This window comes from Eptatretus burgeri, chromosome 3 (assembly GCF_056783735.1).
Source record: "Eptatretus burgeri isolate ZD-2024b chromosome 3, Ebu_testis_v1, whole genome shotgun sequence".
Taxonomy (NCBI): Eukaryota; Metazoa; Chordata; class Myxini; order Myxiniformes; family Myxinidae; genus Eptatretus; species Eptatretus burgeri.
Window position 1 is genome coordinate 112,423,334 of NC_140963.1, and position 20,489 is coordinate 112,443,822.

Sequence of the window (20,489 nt, forward strand, 5' to 3'; positions counted from 1 at the left end):
GTTAGAGTGCGGACAGGAACGGATGGAAAACAGCATCCTGGTTGCCATGGCAACCACTTTAGATGACGAACGTATGTCGCGACACACCGTCTCCACATTCTGTACTACTTATGTACCAAATATGAAAGTTGAAAACTTTGGGAGTTAGAGTGGGGACAGGAACGGATGGAAAACAGCATCCAGGTTGCCATGGCAACCACTTTAGATGACGAACGTATGTCGCAACACACCGTCTCCACTGTCTGTACCTATATACCAAATATGAAAGGTGACAGTTGAAAACTTTGGGAGTTAGAGTGCGGACAGGAACGGATGGACGGACAGACAGACGGACGACCGGTATCACATAATACGCCCCGATATATATATATATATATATATATATATATATATATATATATATATATATATATATATATATATATATATATATATATATATATATATATATATATATAATGAGCCTGGTATTGGCGCAGTGGTTAGGGCAGCGGCTTGGAATCCAAAAGGTCCTGAGTTCAAGCCCCGTTGGGCCACTGAATTAATACACCAGGGGGTTGACTCAGCCTGTCATCCTTCCGAGGTCGGCGAAATGAGTACCAGTATACTGGGCCGGAGTATACCCCGGTTAAAATAGGTGTACCATATCCCTGTGTTGTAAGAGGCGACCACGGTTGCGTCAGGAAGGGCGTCCGGCGTAAAACATGTGCCAAATCACTATGCGGATCATACAGATGATCCGCTGTGGCGACCCTTAACGGGAGCAGCCGAAAGAAGAAGGTGTATATATATATATATATATATATATATATATATATATATATATATATATATATATATATATATATATATATATATTTTGGGCGTATAAAAAAGTGTGGTGGATAAAACATTAGAAAGGAAAAAATAACTTGCACCAAAAACTTTAACATTTTCACACTGACGCTCACGCCGGGGGTATCGCTATAGCTCTCTGTTCTTCGAACAGGCGAGCTAAAATGGAAACACCAATGTAAAGTCACTAAATTGGGCGTTGGGCCACAATGTGCGGTGGCAGAGTCCACCAGCATCTGGAATTCTGCAGGTGATGCAGCACCATTCTTCCACGAGAAAGTCAATCAACTTACACCTGTGATGGAGGTGAAAAATCGCTTCCTCAGGTGTCATTCCAGAATATCCCATAAATGCTAGATTGAGTTCAGATCTGGTGACTGAGAAGGCCATGACAAGGATAGCATCAGCGTCATGCTCATCAAACCGTTGGGTGACCACATGCTCTGTGGATAGGGGTACTTCATCTGGGAAGATACCCCTCCCAGCGGGAAAGAAATGCTGCACCATGGGGTGAAGATGATCACTCACTAACATTAAATAGCGATTGGCATTGTCCTTGCTTTCTAAAAGAATGACTACACCCAAACCATGCTATGTACCCCACAACATTACAGAACCACTCAAACCCTTCACCGTTGGAACTGGGCACTTGGGGTTGTAGAGTTATTTAGGTTGGTGCCACATGTGTACTCCTCCGCTTGTTGAGAACATGGTGAAGGATGATTTATCTGGCCATATTAATTGTTTTGCACTGCTCGGTCGTCTATTGCCTGTGTTCTTTGCACCAATGGATTCGCAAAACGTGCATTGCCAAGTGTGATGGGTTTGTGCATTGCAACCCAACTATGGTATCCTGCTCTTGGAGTTCTTGGCAGACCATTTTTGATGAAACTAGATGCTCGCAGCTCAGGTTGAAATTTACAGTCAATCAGCCTGCAATTGCTCACCTGCTTTGCCTTGCACTTCAAATCGATGCACAAATTTCACAATTCTGGAGTATGTGCTTCCGCCCATTGTGTTGCCCTGTGCTGATGTTTTCCCCCCAGAATTCCATGCCGACATCACCTTAGGCACTGTTGCTCGTGAAAAATCAGCAAGTTGAGCTGTCTTCATCATGGAAGCTCCTGCCAAACGTGCCCCAACAATAAACCCTTCTTTCAGTCACTGAGGTCTCCTCTTGCAGCCATGATAGCCATAATTATGGGCAAATTGGCCTGTGCAGCATTTTATACATGACCCTGAGCATGCTGGGATGCTATTTGCTTCATTAACACATGGGCCACCTGAAACCGGGCGTAGTGGCGTGCGCCTGTAATCCGGCTACTCGGAGGCTTGGGTTGGAGGATCGCTTGAGGATGGGGGCTCTGCGCTGGGCCACGCTATGAGAGGATGTAGGGCAGCCCGGAATCATGGTGAAACCTAATCCTTATCCCTGTGTCGTAAGAGGCGACCAGGGTTGCGTCAGGAAGGGCATCCGGCGTAAAACCTTTGCCAAATCAGTATGCGGATCATAACGGATGATCCGCTGTGGCGACCCCCAACGGGAGCAGCCCAAAGAAGAACAACAACACATGGGCCACCTGTACGGAAACCGTTTCTTTCAATATACTTGTCCCTCATTTACCCAGGTGTTTCCATTTTTTGTCCACTACCTATACATATACCTTCTGTTTTCCATCTCCTTTCAAACAACTTTCTTTCCAACAACAACTCTCCTCACATTTTCCATCTCCTTTCCAACTCACCTCTGCCAACATCAATATGTACCGTATTTTTCGGTGAATAAACCGTGGCCATGTATTAACTGCACCCCTGTTTTTCATGCTCAAAAGAAATGAATATATTCATCACTTCAATTTTCTGATCAAAATTGAAATACGTTTTTTTCTTTACTTTGTACGGAACAAAGTGACAGAGGTATCAACATGCTTACTACCATGTCCGCTTAATTTTGTCGGTCTTATTCTCATTTTCAAGAAGTTGAAGAGAGAGGAAAGCATAGCAAGAAGTTTTCATTTTTCTTTCTTATTTTTAATATTATATAGAGAAGTTATTTTGTTTCAAGAAAAAGGAAGAAATGGGAGTCATACCAGTATCATACATATATCTTGTAGATTTGTGGCCCTGAAAAGGGCTGTTTGGGTTTGATACAGCTTTTCAGCTAAACCCAAGGAAATCCTCGTCAATGCTTTCCTTGTCGGAGACAGCATGTAACTCCTTGTCCCAATCAGGGTAGAGCAAATCCACATCGCTGTCACCATTATTTGCACCCTCTTTCTCCCAAATGTTGTCCTTTGTGCATTCCAGAAATGGATTCACTATCCATATTGTTGGAGATGCAGCATTTCAGAAATGCTCGCTTGATGATTTCAGAAATGATTTCAGAAACTTGATGATTTCATTTCAGAAATGCGCCCCTCCTCCCACACCTTGACGATCCAGCTGGAGATCATCGGAAGGTCAACCTTTCTCATCCTCCCGATGAATGCCGGCAGTCTCCCAATCAACATAATACTCAGCCATCGTAGCGAAGAGGGAGTAATGGTGAAAGTTCAACCAAGATGCATGTGGCTAATGCTCCTCGGAATCCGTGTCAAAAATCCCAGCGGGAAACACGTCACGAAATGTTGATTTTCAAGGGATGAAAATAGCAAGTCCAGGAAAATAGGAAAGTTTTTCTGTGGTGGTTCCACCGAGATGCAGCTAATGTTCCTCCAAACCTGGGTCGAATACAAAGGCCTGCAAAATAGGAAAGTTCGTCTGGTCGACGTGAGTAATCCAAGGGAAGCAAGTTAGGAACCATTGATAGAAACGAGGGAAAACGAAGAGAACCAGGAAGAACGAAGAACCAAAGGAAGCAAAAAAAGAAACCGAGCAGCACTGGTACTTCTTAAAGCTTCACCGTCCCGCGTTGCTCCTCGCTCTCGTGAGATGCTTTTTCTTCCTTTTAAATCTATTTCCTGCCCTCGTTTGGAAAAGTACTCGGGATTGATTGGTTGTTCCTAGTTTTAAACCATGCCATGCTATCCAGAATTTCCTAACATAGTGTCAGCATGTAGGGAACAAGCTTGTTGGATTAATTCTGCCTGCATCAGATGTTCATGTCGAAAATGAGGAATGTAAAAAGATAGTCACCACTACCAGTCCCGAGTCTATCCACCCCTTCTGCTGCACACGAACAATGATGCCGGCTGAAAACTTGTCTTTGGGCAGTGTCTTCCTCTTGAACACGACATACGAGGGGAGCTTGCCACGCAAGCTTATTTGAGGTGGGTGCTCCATTATTGGACTCTTGCTATTGTGAATAATTCTTCTTTTGATGTGAGACCAGGCGTTCTTCTTTTGTGTTTAATGGCGTTTTCAGAGCCGAAAGGCTCTACATCTATATAGGCCAAGCACCGAAACTCCGGGTGTCTCCAATTGTTTTTTCATTTAATTTTCACAGTTAATAAAATGCTGTACCAACTCCAAACCTGAACTAATTTTCAAAATTTAAACGGTAGAATTGAGCTTAACAGCGGTTATGACTACTACAAAAGTGTTCATTTGGAATATAATTGAAATTCAGTATTGATCATTTTTAAGACCGTTTTTTTTTTTTGTTTTTTTTTTCTTCCTATACCCACGTATTAACCGCACTCCCAACTTTTACCTTTTTTGCCAATAAAGTGCGTTTATACACCGGAAAATATGGTCATAGCTGCTAAAATAACAAAAAGAAAAACCCGTTAAGTAAATGGTGATTAGAAAATGATCGGTGAAACAAGCATGATGCAGATGCTTACATATGATGAGACTGAGGCCTGGTATATTGTCGGCAAGAATTCGAAGAACAAACAGTATCTTTGCCCTGCCAAGGTGATAAAATGGGGAAAGAAGGGAGAGAGGGTGGTTTGGGGAGAGGTTATGATTAAGTAATCATTATCGGCAGGGTAAGAATTATAGGAGACATTTTAACACAATGCCCTTACATATTCACTCACAACATGTTTATTCTACCAAATACTGCAGCAATTTCATTGAAAATTTCTCCTTCATCTATACACCGATTAAAACTCCCACAATGGAGTTTTATCCATTGTGAATGGCACGCATCTTTGAGAAACAGTTTACATTTACCTAAAACAAATGCCTTCTTTGGATGTTCCTTTAAAGCATCATTTGTGTGACTTCTTATTTAAATCCAAAAACAGGTTGATTTTATTCAACAGCTTATAATGCACATCCTCACATATGAAAGAAAGATGCATTTGTACATTAAAAACCTTTGTTAAGCAAACTGTGCAATCACCTAAACAGTCACCATCTAAGGTTCATGGATTAATAGGTAACCCCCTCCCCCAACCAAGGGCAACCTTAGGTAATTTTACAAAGCTCGGAACAAGTGTGTTTCCATCCGAGGGCAAGTTAGAAAACAACCTGATTTACATTAAGATATTTGTACATTTAAACCTTTATAAAGCAAACGGTGCAGTCACCTATACACGGCCAAAAGCCAGCTGTACACTCACCATTACATTTTGTCATCGATATATTAAATTACTGTAGTCGGATTTCTCCGTCCGACTGTTCCTCTCTCCCTCTGTCTGTCACAATGTGTCATTACGGCATTACGTCTGGTACGAGGCGAGGCCTCTATGGATGTGCACGTCATCCTATCGTCCAGCACTCAAGCTGCCGCATCGCTTCACTGATGGCAGTCAAATACCATATTTCATATTTATATGTTTTACAGAGATGCCAACTTTTGGAAATCAGAATTAGGGAGGATTTTCAACTGACACCAAATAATGTGCGCAAAGCGCACATCTCGAGCGCGGAGTGCTCGACCCTTGCGGCGGGGTCCAGGGCCCGCCTTAGGGCCCTGGAAGCTCTGGGGTTCTAGACGCTCTCTCGTGCCCTCTGAGCCCTATTTTGGAGCATTTAACATGTTAAGAATTCCCACTTTTTGAACAAAAAAAGGGGAAAATTGTGCACTTTTTAATGTTACATGTATGTTAATATTAGTAAGTTAGGGGACAATCAAAGATTAACAAAAAGCACAAAAGAAGCAATATTTTTCTTACCTTACTGGCTGGTACTACTGCTGCTTGCTTTTTCCATGGCAGCTTTGCTGAGTGACAGCTGTGTGGCTCTATTAGCCCTTCTGATTATGTCTTTGCTGTATTCTCTCTGGTAGCAAGGGGTGTTATGAGCTAGTTTTTCAATTAAGAGAGCTTCCAGGGTTTTGACACTCAAATTGGGACGAAATTCAGTGTGATTCTTCCGTACAAGACTGAGTGCCCGCTCACATGATGCGTTCGAATGAGGAATGACCAAGATTCCCTTCATCACTTTGCTCAAATTAGGATACTTCTTGGCACCAGTGCAGGGATCTGTGAGCTGTGAAATCTGATGCCACTGCTCATCCACTCTCACTGTCTCAGTAGCAATTGTAGCTATGGAGGCGTCTGCCTGGTAGTGAGCGAATTCACTCTCAAGACTGTCTATGTCACTATCACCGCCACTGAACAGACAGGGGAATTTCTTGATGAAAAACTCCACACAGTCAAACCCCACTTCTTGGTGTAGCTTAACATCCAGCACCTGAGCATGCTTGGCTAATTCATCATCTGGCGGCCAGGTTTTGAAGATGTAATTGCAGGCTTTCACATAATATGAGCAAACTGCACTGAAGAAACCTTGGATGTCTGACTCACTCAGAGTGAAGGTGGATTTCTTGAGACTCCTTTGTTCCCTTATATACAGTTTGGCATCGTTCCCAATCATGAGGTCCTCATCATTCTTCTGATGATTTCTGTCAGAGAAGGGTACATTTACCAGAGCAACCGATGACACCGATGGTTTCAAAAACCGTACGAAGATATCTTTCAGAAGACCATTCAATTCTCCGTGCAGGAGATGAATACAGGGTTCGTCTCTTTGGAGCAGAAGATTCCCCTTCTCAAAAAGCTTGTTAGCATATCGAAGGAAGAAACAATAGAGTTTTGTTTGTGGAGACAAGAACATCCTGTTGACACGTTTTTCTCTAGATTCCTGCACAGTGTTTGAGGAAGATGCGCTTTTTAGTTGTAGAACTCGTAGTACACTTAGCCGCAGGGCGATCACACTTGCGTTTACTGCCAGCAGAAGAGGTCAGACTCGTAGTACCAGATCCAATTTTACGTTTGAGGAGACAGCTTGAGGTAGGTGCAGCCAAGGAAGAAGACCTCTGATTCGAAGGTTTTGCTGAGCTTCTATCAAGTGATTTGGCAAAAGCAGAACTTAACTTGGGTCCTTCTTTGCCTGTAGATGGGACTATCACAGTCTTTCTCGACTCTGAAGGGATCTGCTTTGTAGATGAACGTGATGAAGGGCCGGTGATGCTACCTGCTCTCAGCATTGGTTTTGGTGCTGTCCCTGCTGTCTTCTTCGCAGCAGATACTGCAGTGGTAGTGGTGAATGCTGCTCCACTAGTGCTTGATCCTGCAGTGCCAGTACTGGCAGTAGATACAGTGCCGTCCTTCTTGCTCGTTGTTAGAGTCTTGACTACAGTTGGTTGCATTTTTCTTCGTACTTCTTCTTTGAAGAAGAGGCGAAGTGGCTCCCACTGTTCAATCAGCCTGTCTAGGCACTGACCAAGGGACAGCCACCTTGTTGCGACATGCTTCAGAATCTTGTGTGTCGGGGCATCACAGAGTTCTTGCAGTGCTTTCACTCCTTTGACGCGTTTACTACTTTTGTCCAAGTAGTAGTAAATATCGATGAGAAAGTCATCTAATTCAATGGGTAAGGCCTGAGCCGCCTTCTTGGCCGTATTGTGCATCATATGGCAAGGGCATCCCATGATGTAGCACTCTGGATTTTGTTTGTGGATATAAGCAGCGACTCCTTTGTGCTTGCCCACCATGACAGAGGCATTATCAGCACAAAAGGAAACACAATTTCCCACGGAATTTTCCTGTCACTGAACTCATGATCAAGCAGTTTGAAAATGTTTTCTCCAGTGGAATCTTGTTTGCACGCAGGCAAACTTAGCAAACCTTGCTTCACAATCCCAGCACTGTTGTCATAGTACGAAATCAGGACAGGATATAGCTGGGCCTCACCACTGTCATTGCTACTGTCTGTAGCTAGGCTAAATGGAGCGAGTCTAGCAATATCGGCAATAGATGAAGCAGTAACATTTGACAACTCACCAATTACACTGGTCAACAACAAATTTGTTGTCTGCATTTTTTAAGCTGATTTAGGACGAATCTGATGCAGCTGAATCCAAAACTCACATTAGTTTTGTTCAATCAGGTCAAGTTTTTTGAGATATGGCCACATGTCGTTTTTTACATTTTTGTTCACATGTACGCATGTGTGGAGCATTTTAGAAGAAGTTGGTGGGGGTAAAAATATCATGTCAAATAATTGTTTTAATTGGAAATAATTATTTTAATGACAAGAAGTATTCAGGTACGATAGTTCTGGGTGATTATGTCGAAAAGGGATCAGTTTGAAGTCATAAAACCTCAAAATCTTCCAAAAATTGGTGAGGCAAAGCATAAAGTTCGTGGATCAAAACTAAAGTTAATGGGGCAGATTTTGTAATAATGTGATACAAAAAAGTTGTATTTCTTGAAATAACGAACTCTGAAGAATGTACAATACCTACATGCGCCAATTTATGACATGCGCTTCTGCTCAAGCTTGGAGTGCCACAGTACGAACCCAAAGATTGGAGACTGTTCATTGACAGCAGCAAGCGATCACTGAAATGTGTTCTGCTACACAACGGCAACCAGTTTGCCTCTGTACCCATCGCTCACTCGACTACACTGAAGGAGAAGTATGAAGCGGTGAAGTACGTGCTGGAGAAAATTGGTTATGATCAGCATAAGTGGTTTATTTGTGTTGACCTGAAGATGGTGAACTTTTTGTTGGGACAACAGTCTGGCTTCACCAAGTACCCATGTTTTCTGTGCATGTGGGATAGTAGGGACCGTGCTCAGCATTACACGAAGAAGGACTGGCCTGTGCGGGAGGAATTGGTGCCATGCAAAGAAAGGAACGTCATCAACGACCCTCTGGTGGACAGAGACAGAATACTCTTCCCACCGCTGCACATCAAGCTCGGCTTAATCAAGCAGTTCACCAAGGCTCTGGACAAAGATGGTGACTGCTTCACTTACTTGTGCCAGGCTTTTCCAGGATTGACCATGGAGAAGTTGAAAGTTGGCATCTTTGATTTGGTTCTCAGATCCGTCAGCTCATCAGAGATCCAGAGTTCAAAAACTCAATGAACAGTGGAACTGGAAGTGTGGAAGACATTTGTTTTGGTAGTGAAGAACTTTCTTGGCAACAATAAGGCCAGAAACTACGCAGAACTTGTCAACAACATGCTGACTGCTTTCAGAAACCTGGGCTGCAACATGAGCATCAAGATGCACTACCTATTTTCACATATGAACCGGTTTCCTGAGAACCTGGGTTCAATGAGTGACGAGCAGGGGGAGAGATTCCATCAGGACATGAAGGAGATGGAGACCAGGTATCAGGGTCGCTGGGACGCAGTCATGATGGCTGACTACTGTTGGAATCTGAAGAGAGACCTCCCTGCCGCTGAACATTCCAGGAGTTCGAAGAAACGGAAGTTCAAGCCCTGAAGTTTGAACAGTGGTGACGCAACATGCAATTTACTTGTACTTACCTTTATCAATGCCCACCATTCAGATGACAGTAATCGATGTTTCTATCATGTAATCAATAAATGTTGTTGGCAAAACATTTTTTTTTCTTAAAAACATGTTTAGGATGATATGTGTTGACAAAAATCAGCTGATAATGCCACAAAAATGTAATTGATTTTGTCACAAGATCTGATTTTTCAAATCAACTTAGCACAAAAACCTGACCTGATGGAGAGAAACGGATGCCATTTCCTGATTCAGCAGTGCCAGAATACCCTAATTCACTTGTAGAAATCTAGACAACATTCAGAAAGTAAAAAATTGTTGACCAGTGTTCTTTTTTCTTCTTTGTTCTTGTTCTTTTTTTTTTTTTTTTTTTCTTGCTTTTGTTCTTGTTTTTTTTTTTTTTTTTTTGTTCTTGCACATCTTGCAAGTTTTTGTTCTTGCACATCCATACTTTGAAGCAACTTTTGAATCTGGAAACATCTTTTGAAATAGAGGTCCAGCATGATCTGAGACTGATATGGGCAAGTTATGTTCCACAATAAATCCACTAAAGAGAAGTTCCGCTCGGGTAACATCCTCTTCCTCGCTTGTCCCTTGTTTGGTGAAATAATTCAGAAGTGTACCGGTACTCGTGCTCGAAGATCTCTCCTTTGCAATGTCTGTGTGCCGTTTGCTTCCAACGTGCTTCCGAATATCATCGCGACCTCCGTGCTCAACTGAAATATCAACGCTGCATACTGTACAATACGCATGATGAATTCCTCTTTCAGACTTTCTCGAATACACGGGTATTGGAGACTGTATTCGGTCTTGTACTTCTGAGACCATTTCTTGGTCTTCGTAAGCTTCTTTTCTGCCATTTCGTAATCAACATCAAGGGCTTGAAGCATCGGTAACTTCGAAGTCGATGTTCCACAGCTGCAGCGCGACTCGTAGGAACTCTAGCGGCTGTTAAACACCGCACGGTGGTCGCGACCGCCGGGCTGGTACGGGGCCCAGCTGCATGCAGTGAGCGTATCGCATGCATATACACTGTGCATACATACCGCATGCACTGTATTGCACACATACCGCATGCACTAAATCTCAGTGCATGATCGCATAAGCGAGATCCAGACCCAATGTTTCGCTGCTCCTCATTTGAATTTGCAATTTTTACGTACAATTTGGTAGCAGCGAACGTTATGGAGTTACCACATGCTATACGTAGCAGACGATGCTTTTCATTCAATTCTCATACTAGTACATTCTGATTAGTGAACAGTGCAAAAATATCAAAATTTCGGGAGGATAAGGATAGTGATCGTAAGGGCGGGAGTTTGGGTGAATTTTCGGAAGCCTCCCGATGAAATCGGGAGGGTTGGCATTGCTGGTATATATATATATATATATACACATATATATATGTATATATATATATATATATATATATATATATATATATATATATATATATATATATATATATATATATATATATATATATATATTGTTGTGGTATTCAAGGCTCGCCGGCGTGCGACGGCCACGTAACTCGACCGCGGCACGTCGCCCACCGGACGGACAATCCAGTCGTGACCCTCTCGGACTAACGCCGGGAACCAGTCACGGGTGGACCTTTTGGTCTCACCGCGATCGAAGAAATCAGCCCCCGCGTGGGATAGGGTTGCTCGCCAAATTCGAACTACCTAAGTACCCACGCGGAGGGTAGACCGGGCGATCGCACCTCGCCGCAGGTCGACTTCGGACACGGGCCACTTAAGCGACCCGTTCCGTACTATCAGAATAACCGAGCGGTGTTATCGTCGACCTCGACGGTTCGATTAATTATCGGGCGTACTCAGCCCACTACCAACCCTTTACGTGAAGCAAGATGGGGATTCAATGGAGGAAAAGACGAAGCGAAGCGGAGAACAGTTCAACAATAAAGCACATTTATTCGCGACGAACGGAAAGCACACAAATACAATTCCACCAAATGCACACAAAAAAGAAAACACAATTCCATTTACACAAAAAGCAAACATAAAAGTGAAAACACAGTGCAGAGCTAATACCGACTACCGAGCACACGGCAACACTTATACAATTCTACTTCACAGACGGCGCCGACAACACATACCCAAAACCAAGGAAAAGAAATCCCCCAAGAATGGGGCAGGCCTGAGGCCGAGACCGGGTCGGGCCTACCCGTCTGGTGATGAGACGCGGAGCGGCGATGGCCCCGCAACCCGCGGGCCTCGCGGACAGTGCCTGGCAGGGGGGTGGGAACGGGGCCCCCTTGGTCGCACTATCTCAGCGCGGGGGGAAACAGGAGGGGGTTGCTGATGCTCGGGGTATAGAGGATCTTTATTATGTGCGACGAGCGTCTCCACCTCGGCCAGGTCGCGCTGTCGGCCTCCCTCGGGTGCAGCTTCCTGCACGACGCGAGCACCCCCTCGTCTGGTGTCGCCGCCTTTCCACAGCTCCGTCCCCTCCGTTCCGACTCCACCGCACACGACGAGCAGCTCCACCGCCCGCGAAGTCTTGACCCTCTGCTTCCGACTCTCCTCTTCTTGACTCTCCGACCCCTTCTTGTTTGCGACTCTCCTCTTCTTCACTCTCCGACCCCGTTCTGCTGACTCTCCTCTTCTTGACTCTCCGACCTCGTTCTGCTGACTCTCCCTCGTTCTCTCTTGCGACTCTCTTCTGGTTCGACTCTTCGTTCTCCTCTGCGACTCTCGTTCTCTCTCTTCGTTCTCCTTTTCTGACTGACGAACACCGTCCTTTTATCCCCCCGTAACTTCGCCTTTGACCCCCTCCCTTTGACCTTTCACCTCGCTCCCCATTGGCCCGAGAAAAAGTGGGCGTGAAGGCTTTTTGATCCACAAATTTGCATATATCGATCGCCCTGGGGGCGGGGCCAATTCGCCCCTCGCTCACCGATTGGACGGCAAAAAGTGGGCGTGTGTCGTTTTTGATCCGTTTTTGAAGCGCAAAATCCGTGATTTTGTACACGCTGTTCAACGTGCGCCCTGCACGAGTCCAACACCGGTACCCATGAGTGGCGCGAGATGACGGTGATGCGATGGTGGCGAGGTGTGCGTGAAGGTCGTGGCGGTTGTGGTGAAGCGGTGGTTGTGGTCGGTGGTTGATGTTGTGGTTGTGATCATGGCGGTTGGTCCAAAATAAAGATAGTGAAAGAAAAACGGCTATCCTGAAGAGTCGCAGCACGTATAAATGACATGTATTCCCACTAGACAACGGGTTTGGGCCTAACTACACATGCACTTACCGAGATACCTCACCTAAGGGACCTGAATGGTGGTTTGCGAATTTGGTAACCACAACACTACCCCCTTCCCTTTTTACAGACTCGTCCCGAGTCGTCAAATTTTCGTGTGCCATCATGTGTAGTTTTCCCCTAGTACATTTTACCTACGGATCCCTGAGTGCGACATTCATGGTATTCGTGTCCCCAAAATAAATAACCTGAGGGCTGCGTAACTACCTAAACAAACTCACTCACACGGACGACTTAAATAAAATTGCTGGCGCTAAGACATACATGCCGGGGGGGCGCACTCATATTTACAGTACATCTTACCTTAACTTACAAATTTTACACTAAACCATGGCCCAGGATCATTGAACTCTGCAAAAGAAAGCAGTTAGCAGGGAGCCAGGCTGCCCGCATGCAGTCTCTGGCTCAAAACAATGCAGGTGACAGGGAACGTGGCTGGCTGCTCACACGCAGTCCAAGGCCTTCCCTTTTGAACTGAACTCAGTGAACCACAACGGTGCTTGGGCTGCACAACGCAGTCTCCGTGCCAGCTCAAGTGGCACACGCAATGAACACAACGAATGGATGCATGAACGGTTTGAACTGAATGCAGTGAACCACAACGGTGCATGGGCTGCACAAACGCAGTCTCCGTGCCAGCTCAAGTGGCACACGCAATGAGCACAACGAATGGATGCATGGACACAAACACGGTGCACGGGCCGCCACTGCAGGCCCGTGTTGTAGCTGCCAACAGGGCAGTGCTTGCAGCTTGCAAACTGTTGCCTTGCGGATCCTGGCGCACATGGAAACGAACAGGGGGGGGGGGCAAAGCAAAAATTGAACGGGGCTGGTGCACATGGGCAGTGGGCATGGCATGGCAAAGGTGAGCAGGCAAACACAGCCCGCAGAAGAAGGCCGCTGCAGGCAAACACAGCCGGCAGATGAACTGGCCGGCATAGGCCTTGAAGCAACACACGGCCAGCTGATGAAGTTGGCCGGCCTCCGCCTTGAAGCAAAACACGGCCAGCCGATGAAGTTGGCCAGCCTTTGCCGTTCAATGGAGGTTGGTGGAGGGAGTGCGGTGGTGCTGGCCACTTGGAAGGCGGGCTCGGACCTACCTACCTGTCTCCCTCCCACCTATCGCCTTTGCCTGTCACTGTACATACCCACTCCCTTAATTTGTCAAACCCCAATTTAGCCCCAACTTATTTTTTTGTTGTTTTTATTTTTACTTCCCCACTATAAATCGTCCCCTAACCCCCTTTATCATCCTTGTTCGGCTAACCTATCCTGTCGCCTAGCCTACTCCCAACCCCTACGTTCCCTTCCCGGAGGGGAATAAGGGAGAGCTAACGTCCTGTGTCGAGGCCCAACGAAGCCTCAGAATGGCCTCCCCAGAGTTCGGCAATCTAACCCAAAGTGGGTCCAGCGGCCCACAACGAGAGCGAGGGGATGGATGGTGCGGAGGGGTACATCTCCTAATCTACCCTAACCATTTAACTGTTAAACTACCCCGGGGCTTTCAACAAGCGCCTCTCGCTTAAACTATTGGTTCTAACAACCCAGATTCCCGTCGCCTGTGTTGGTGTCCTTACAATTTCGGGCCTCGCCCCCCAATTTTCTCTCCGTGCCCTCACACGGTCTCCTGGCTGGGACACGTGGCTCCCTTTGGCAGGCACGACCCTCTGCCGAATCTCCCGCTATGGCACCCCCGGGCACTACACTGCCTCCGAGCCTACCAGCTCCCTAACACCGGGAGTGCCCCCATGGCACCTCCCCTGAAACGCACACGTGGCAGGCCGGCCTCCCGGGCCCCTTTCCGAGGGTCACCCGTGCCCACTGCACTGCCCACGCGGCTAATGGCGCCCCGGGCCCCCGCACCAAGCAGGCGCACCCGTGCCCACTACTCTATCCCGGCCCCCCATGGGCCCATGGCCTACCGCGGCCGACTAGCCTGGTGCCCGGGGTACCCACTCAGCGATACTCACCTTTCGCAGCCACGCTCCCAAGCCCGTCAACAGGGCTCCTGCACCCCTCCAAATGGGTCTCGAGCCTACACACCCATCAACAACAAAACGACCTCCATTTTTCAATTTGACTAACCCAGCTAACTCACTTTACTCTGACCCCGGGGTCCCTTGGGCGGGAGTCACTCCTCCCCCCAATCACTCATCGCACCATGCATTCCCCATTCGCTCCACACACACACAGACCCGCTGGCCTCACTCACTCAACATGTCTCCACATCATAACTCACCAACTCTTCAACACACACACCGCTGAACTCTGCCATCCTCCTAACTACCTCCCCTAACTAACTCGTGCTCCCACGTCGTCCCTTAAACTATAGCACGTTCCTTTTAACACTACGTAGCTAAACTACGTCCCCTCTACACACTCACTGTCAGTCATGGTGTCTCCAAATAAATCATTTTATTTCCCAACCTAAATCTGGCTACAATCCCTCTAACTAATCCATTCCACGGACTCCATGAGGACTTACCCCTGCCCCATGAAGTCGGTCTAACTAAGCTAACCCTTCCCCCTAACTAGTTTTCATCCTGTGCCCAGGTAAGGGGGTCTTTCACCCCTTGCCCAGGAATCCTTTGCACCCGAAAGTGAGGCTTGCTTTTTTTTTTTTTTCCCATGCGCAGCACCTGCGCGGCAACTCAGAGCTCGCGCACTTTGCACCTGCCCGTGACGTCATGCAGCTGCACGTGTTCCTCGTCCCTCCTTGGACGCTACCATCCGGCAGAGATACCCCTCCTGCCGGATTCCAACCACACGTGCAGCCATGACGTCACCGTGCGCATAAAAAAAAAACACAAGCCACACGTCTCGAGGGGTTCCCCACGCGAACACATGTGCTTTGCCCGTTGGAGCTTCACACACACGATCGCGTGGAGAACCCGTCCGGTCCAAATCCATTTACCTGCCTAAACTTTGTCCGTCCGCGGGATCGGCAAATCCACCGCGTGCGTTTCCGGACCGGGACTTCACTCTCGCAAGCGAGCACGTGGTGGTCTCGTGCGTTGCACAGCACGGACCGCGTGCTCACTGCTGGGTGAACCCGGCACGGTCCTCGAAACAACTACAGCCGCTACTCGGCTTTCTTTCCTCCCATGTCGCCGTCTCCGTCTCCATTCAACACACGCATACCTGCGTGTTACGACGCACACAGTCCACTCCATCACATTCACACGGGGAGACGCGGCTGCGTGCTCCCGCATGCCAACCGACATCTCCCTTACATACCGCTCTCTCACACACACGGTCTCCCTTGCACACGGCCGTTCACTCACGCGTGCCTCACTACTCACACAAACCATACTACTCACACACGCGGGGGCACTCAACCGCTGTGCCTCATCCACACACCGTGCCTCATCCACACACGGCGTGCTGGGAAGCACGTACTCCGGCACCATCGCGACCACACCACTCACACGTGGTGCCTCACTCATACTGGCCGTTTCACTCACACACACGGCCTCACTCACACGGTGCCCCATCCACACCCGGCGTGCTGGGAAGCACGCACTCTGGCACCATCGCCACCACACCACTCACACGTGGTGCCTCACTCATACTGGCCGTTTCACTCACACACACGGCCTCACTCACACACGGTGCCCCATCCACACCCGGCGTGCTGGGAAGCACGCACTCTGGCACCATCGCCACCACACCACTCACACACGGGGTCGCTTCCACACACGGTGCCGCACTCACACCTTGCACCACACACACAGGGACAACCACACTGGGGATTCGTGTCCCCACAAGGGTCTCCGGGGCCTCTACACCCCCCAAGCTCTCCGTGCACCTGTCCACAGCACCCGTCCTCTCAACCTCGCAAAGCACGACCGAACTCACCTGGTCGTGACTCGCCTCAAGGGGGCATACTCCCTCCCCTCGTTCCTGGAGGAGGCCATCCAGGTGCTCGCACTGGGTCCCCACACACTCCGCGAGCTCACCCCCATTGTCCTCCACTACCTCCGTGTGTGTGTGCGCGTCACTTACCCCGTCTTCATCGTGTTGTCTCTCTATTTTTTCTGTCTCCCGTGTCTCTATACATTTATAAGTTTCTGTTGTCCCCTCCTGTCTCTTCGTCTCCGCTTCTTTCTGGCGTCTTTCCCTTATCTTTATGTAGGTCAACCTTGCTTTCTCTTTAAGTCGCTCCCGTCCTTCCCTGTTTTTCACTCCTTGCTCTTTCACGATCTCCGCGTACCTCATCCTTGCTTTCCGTATTAATTGTTCTTTTCTCTCCCTCGCAATTACTTTCACCTCGTCTCTTGTCTCCCGAATTACTTTTTCCTTACCCGCCTCCACCGCGGGCCTGTCAGCCGTTGCACCCCCTTCCAGCTCGTTTGCTCCCACACGTGGAGTCGCCATTCCCAGCTCCCTGGTCACGGCCTTCATGCCCGCCTGCAGGCATCGGCCCATGTTCTGCGTCTCACCCCGTAGCTTTCTCGTTTCTTCCTTCATGTTCGTTTCCATTTTAGTTTTCATGCGTTTTATTTCGTTTGTGAATGTATCCATCTTTTCGTTTATTTGTTTGTTCATGTCTTTCATTTCGTTTTTTATTTCATTTGTCATTGCCGCATTCATTCGTGCCAGCATGGTGAATAGCTGGGCCATGTCGGGTGCGCTTGGGTGAGCCGTTTCGGCAGGGGTCGGGGAAGGGTTTTGGTGGAGAGGGGGAGGGGAGGTGTCATACACCGCGGCCGCTGCCGCACCCACCTCAGGTTCTGGGTTCAGTTGGGCGAGTCCGTGTTCCTGCACAATCAACATTTCCTGCTCGGGGATTCCATCCTGGACCATGGATTCCACATTACTACACATATACATTTCTAATACCCCCGGCTCCCGCTCGCCTTGAGACGCCATCTTGCTTCTCGTGAAGGGTTAATTTGCTCGCTCGTAATTTGGAGGGAATCGGGGGTCGCTTCTCTCACCCCTGGACCGATTCCCGTAAATTTAGCCGGAGACAGGAGAGCCCGTTTTCCTGTTCTCCGATACCAGTGCCGCGAGGAGGGCGATGAATTTGTATCGCACGACCTGACACCAGTGTTGCTGATTTTCGCGCCCGCCGGCGTGCGACGGCCACGTAACTCGAATCGCGGCACGTCGCCCACCGGACGGACAATCCAGTCGTGACCCTCTCGGACTAACGCCGGGAACCAGTCACGGGTGGACCTTTTGGTCTCACCGCGATCGAGCCAATCAGCCCCCGCGTGGGATAGGGTTGCTCGCCAAATTCGAACTACCTAAGTACCCACGCGGAGGGTAGACCGGGCGATCGCACCTCGCCGCAGGTCGACTTCGGACACGGGCCACTTAAGCGACCCGTTCCGTACTATCAGAATAACCGAGCGGTGTTATCGTCGACCTCGACGGTTCGATTAATTATCGGGCGTACTCAGCCCACTACCAACCCTTTACGTGAAGCAAGATGGGGATTCAATGGAGGAAAAGACGAAGCGAAGTGGGAGAACAGTTCAACAATAAAGCACATTTATTCGCGACGAACGGAAAGCACACAAATACAATTCCACCAAATGCACACAAAAAAGAAAACACAATTCCATTTACACAAAAAGCAAACATAAAAGTGAAAACACAGTGCAGAGCTAATACCGACTACCGAGCACACGGCAACACTTATACAATTCTACTTCACAGACGGCGCCGACAACACATACCCAAAACCAAGGAAAAGAAATCCCCCAAGAATGGGGCAGGCCTGAGGCCAAGACCGGGTCGGGCCTACCCGTCTGGTGATGAGACGCGGAGCGGCGATGGCCCCGCAACCCGCGGGCCTCGCAGACAGTGCCTGGCAGGGGGTGGGAACGGGGCCCCCTTGGTCGCACTATCTCAGCGCGGGGAAAAGCGGGAGGGGGGTTGCTGATGCTCGGGGTATAGAGGATCTTTATTATGTGCGACGAGCGTCTCCACCTCGGCCAGGTCGCGCTGTCGGCCTCCCTCGGGTGCAGCTTCCTGCACGACGCGAGCACCCCTCGTCTGGTGTCGCCGCCTTTCCACAGCTCCGTCCCCTCCGTTCCGACTCCACCGCACACGACGAGCAGCTCCACCGCCCGCGAAGTCTTGACCCTCTGCTTCCGACTCTCCTCTTCTTGACTCTCCGACCCCTTCTTGTTTGCGACTCTCCTCTTCTTCACTCTCCGACCCCGTTCTGCTGACTCTCCTCTTCTTGACTCTCCGACCTCGTTCTGCTGACTCTCCCTCGTTCTCTCTTGCGACTCTCTTCTGGTTCGACTCTTCGTTCTCCTCTGCGACTCTCGTTCTCTCTCTTCGTTCTCCTTTTCTGACTGACGAACACCGTCCTTTTATCCCCCCGTAACTTCGCCTTTGACCCCCTCCCTTTGACCTTTCACCTCGCTCCCCATTGGCCCGAGAAAAAGTGGGCGTGAAGGCTTTTTGATCCACAAATTTGCATATATCGATCGCCCTGGGGCGGGGGCCACCCGCCCCTCGCTCACCGATTGGACGGCAAAAAGTGGGCGTGTGTCGTTTTTGATCCGTTTTTGAAGCGCAAAATCCGTGATTTTGCACACGCTGTTCAACGTGCGCCCTGCACGAGTCCAACACCGGTACCCATGAGTGGCGCGAGATGACGGTGATGCGATGGTGGCGAGGTGTGCGTGAAGGTCGTGGCGGTTGTGGTGAAGCGGTGGTTGTGGTCGGTGGTTGATGTTGTGGTTGTGATCATGGCGGTTGGTCCAAAATAAAGATAGTGAAAGAAAAACGGCTATCCTGAAGAGTCGCAGCACGTATAAATGACATGTATTCCCACTAGACAACGGGTTTGGGCCTAACTACACATGCACTTACCGAGATACCTCACCTAAGGGACCTGAATGGTGGTTTGCGAATTTGGTAACCACAACAATATATATGTGACGTCTGGAGGCGACAGGCTGAATGGCACAGATGTTTGGCATCTGGATGATGGACTTGGTAAGTTGGCATAACATCTGATCCCTGGGAAGATAAAATTAATTCATAATATTGTTTTTTGGCAAATAAGTGTGCATATTACTTCAATTAATGTTGGTCGTTCGTAGAAAACAAAATATTTCTGGAATAATATTTTTTTCAAATATTGATCATCAATAGACTGTATTACTGTACAGTACTGTAACACATTGTTGCAAAAATTATTCCTCGGGGCTAATAAATGCTTAATATAGCAGTTATTTGCATATTGATTGTTTTTTAAACAAGCATACAATAAATGTCATTTCAGACATGCGTGGTTAATTTGTATAGTTAGAAATGTCCGATCCACCCTATCGTGTGAGTCTTGAAGTCCTCAGCACTGCAAGCCCTTATTTTATGTTTTATTCCTCTGTTTTGTGTCTTAATGTTCTCTTTTTGTGTTGCAGTAGGCCATTTCCATGAGTTTAGGTGTCAAAACAGACATTGGCATAACTTCAGATAGACCAGGACGCAATGAATCGTGACTCAAGGTGGGAAAGGTATAATCCCCGCCCACCGTTTGGGCTTGAACCAATGGTAGAGGTGAGGGGAGGGACATAAATCACGATCCATGATGTCATTCGGGCCAGCTATAAAGGTGACACAGCTACGAGGGATCCATAGCTAGACCCCAGAACCACCAAGCCAAGAAATTCACTCTGAAGGGAGCCACAAGGGGAGAAAAGCAACTTTCTGGGTTTGGCCAAGGAACTCTGTCTTGTGGC

At 48.1% G+C, this 20,489-nt stretch overlaps 1 protein-coding gene across 8 annotated transcripts in view; it reads right to left on the reverse strand.

The window, feature by feature from the left end:
* The window catches only part of PEX16 (peroxisomal biogenesis factor 16), a 75,046-nt gene that overhangs the window by 2,976 nt on the left and 51,581 nt on the right, over positions 1 to 20,489 (reverse strand). For 7 of the 8 annotated variants that reach the window (XM_085875141.1, XM_085875137.1, XM_085875136.1 and 4 more), the window contains one exon: positions 4,620 to 4,684. The exons of the other annotated variant lie outside the window; for it this stretch is intronic. In XM_085875141.1, coding sequence (XP_085731267.1) covers positions 4,620 to 4,684 — 65 coding nt within the window. The remainder of the gene's footprint in view (positions 1 to 4,619; positions 4,685 to 20,489) is intronic. 8 annotated transcript variants of the gene reach the window in all.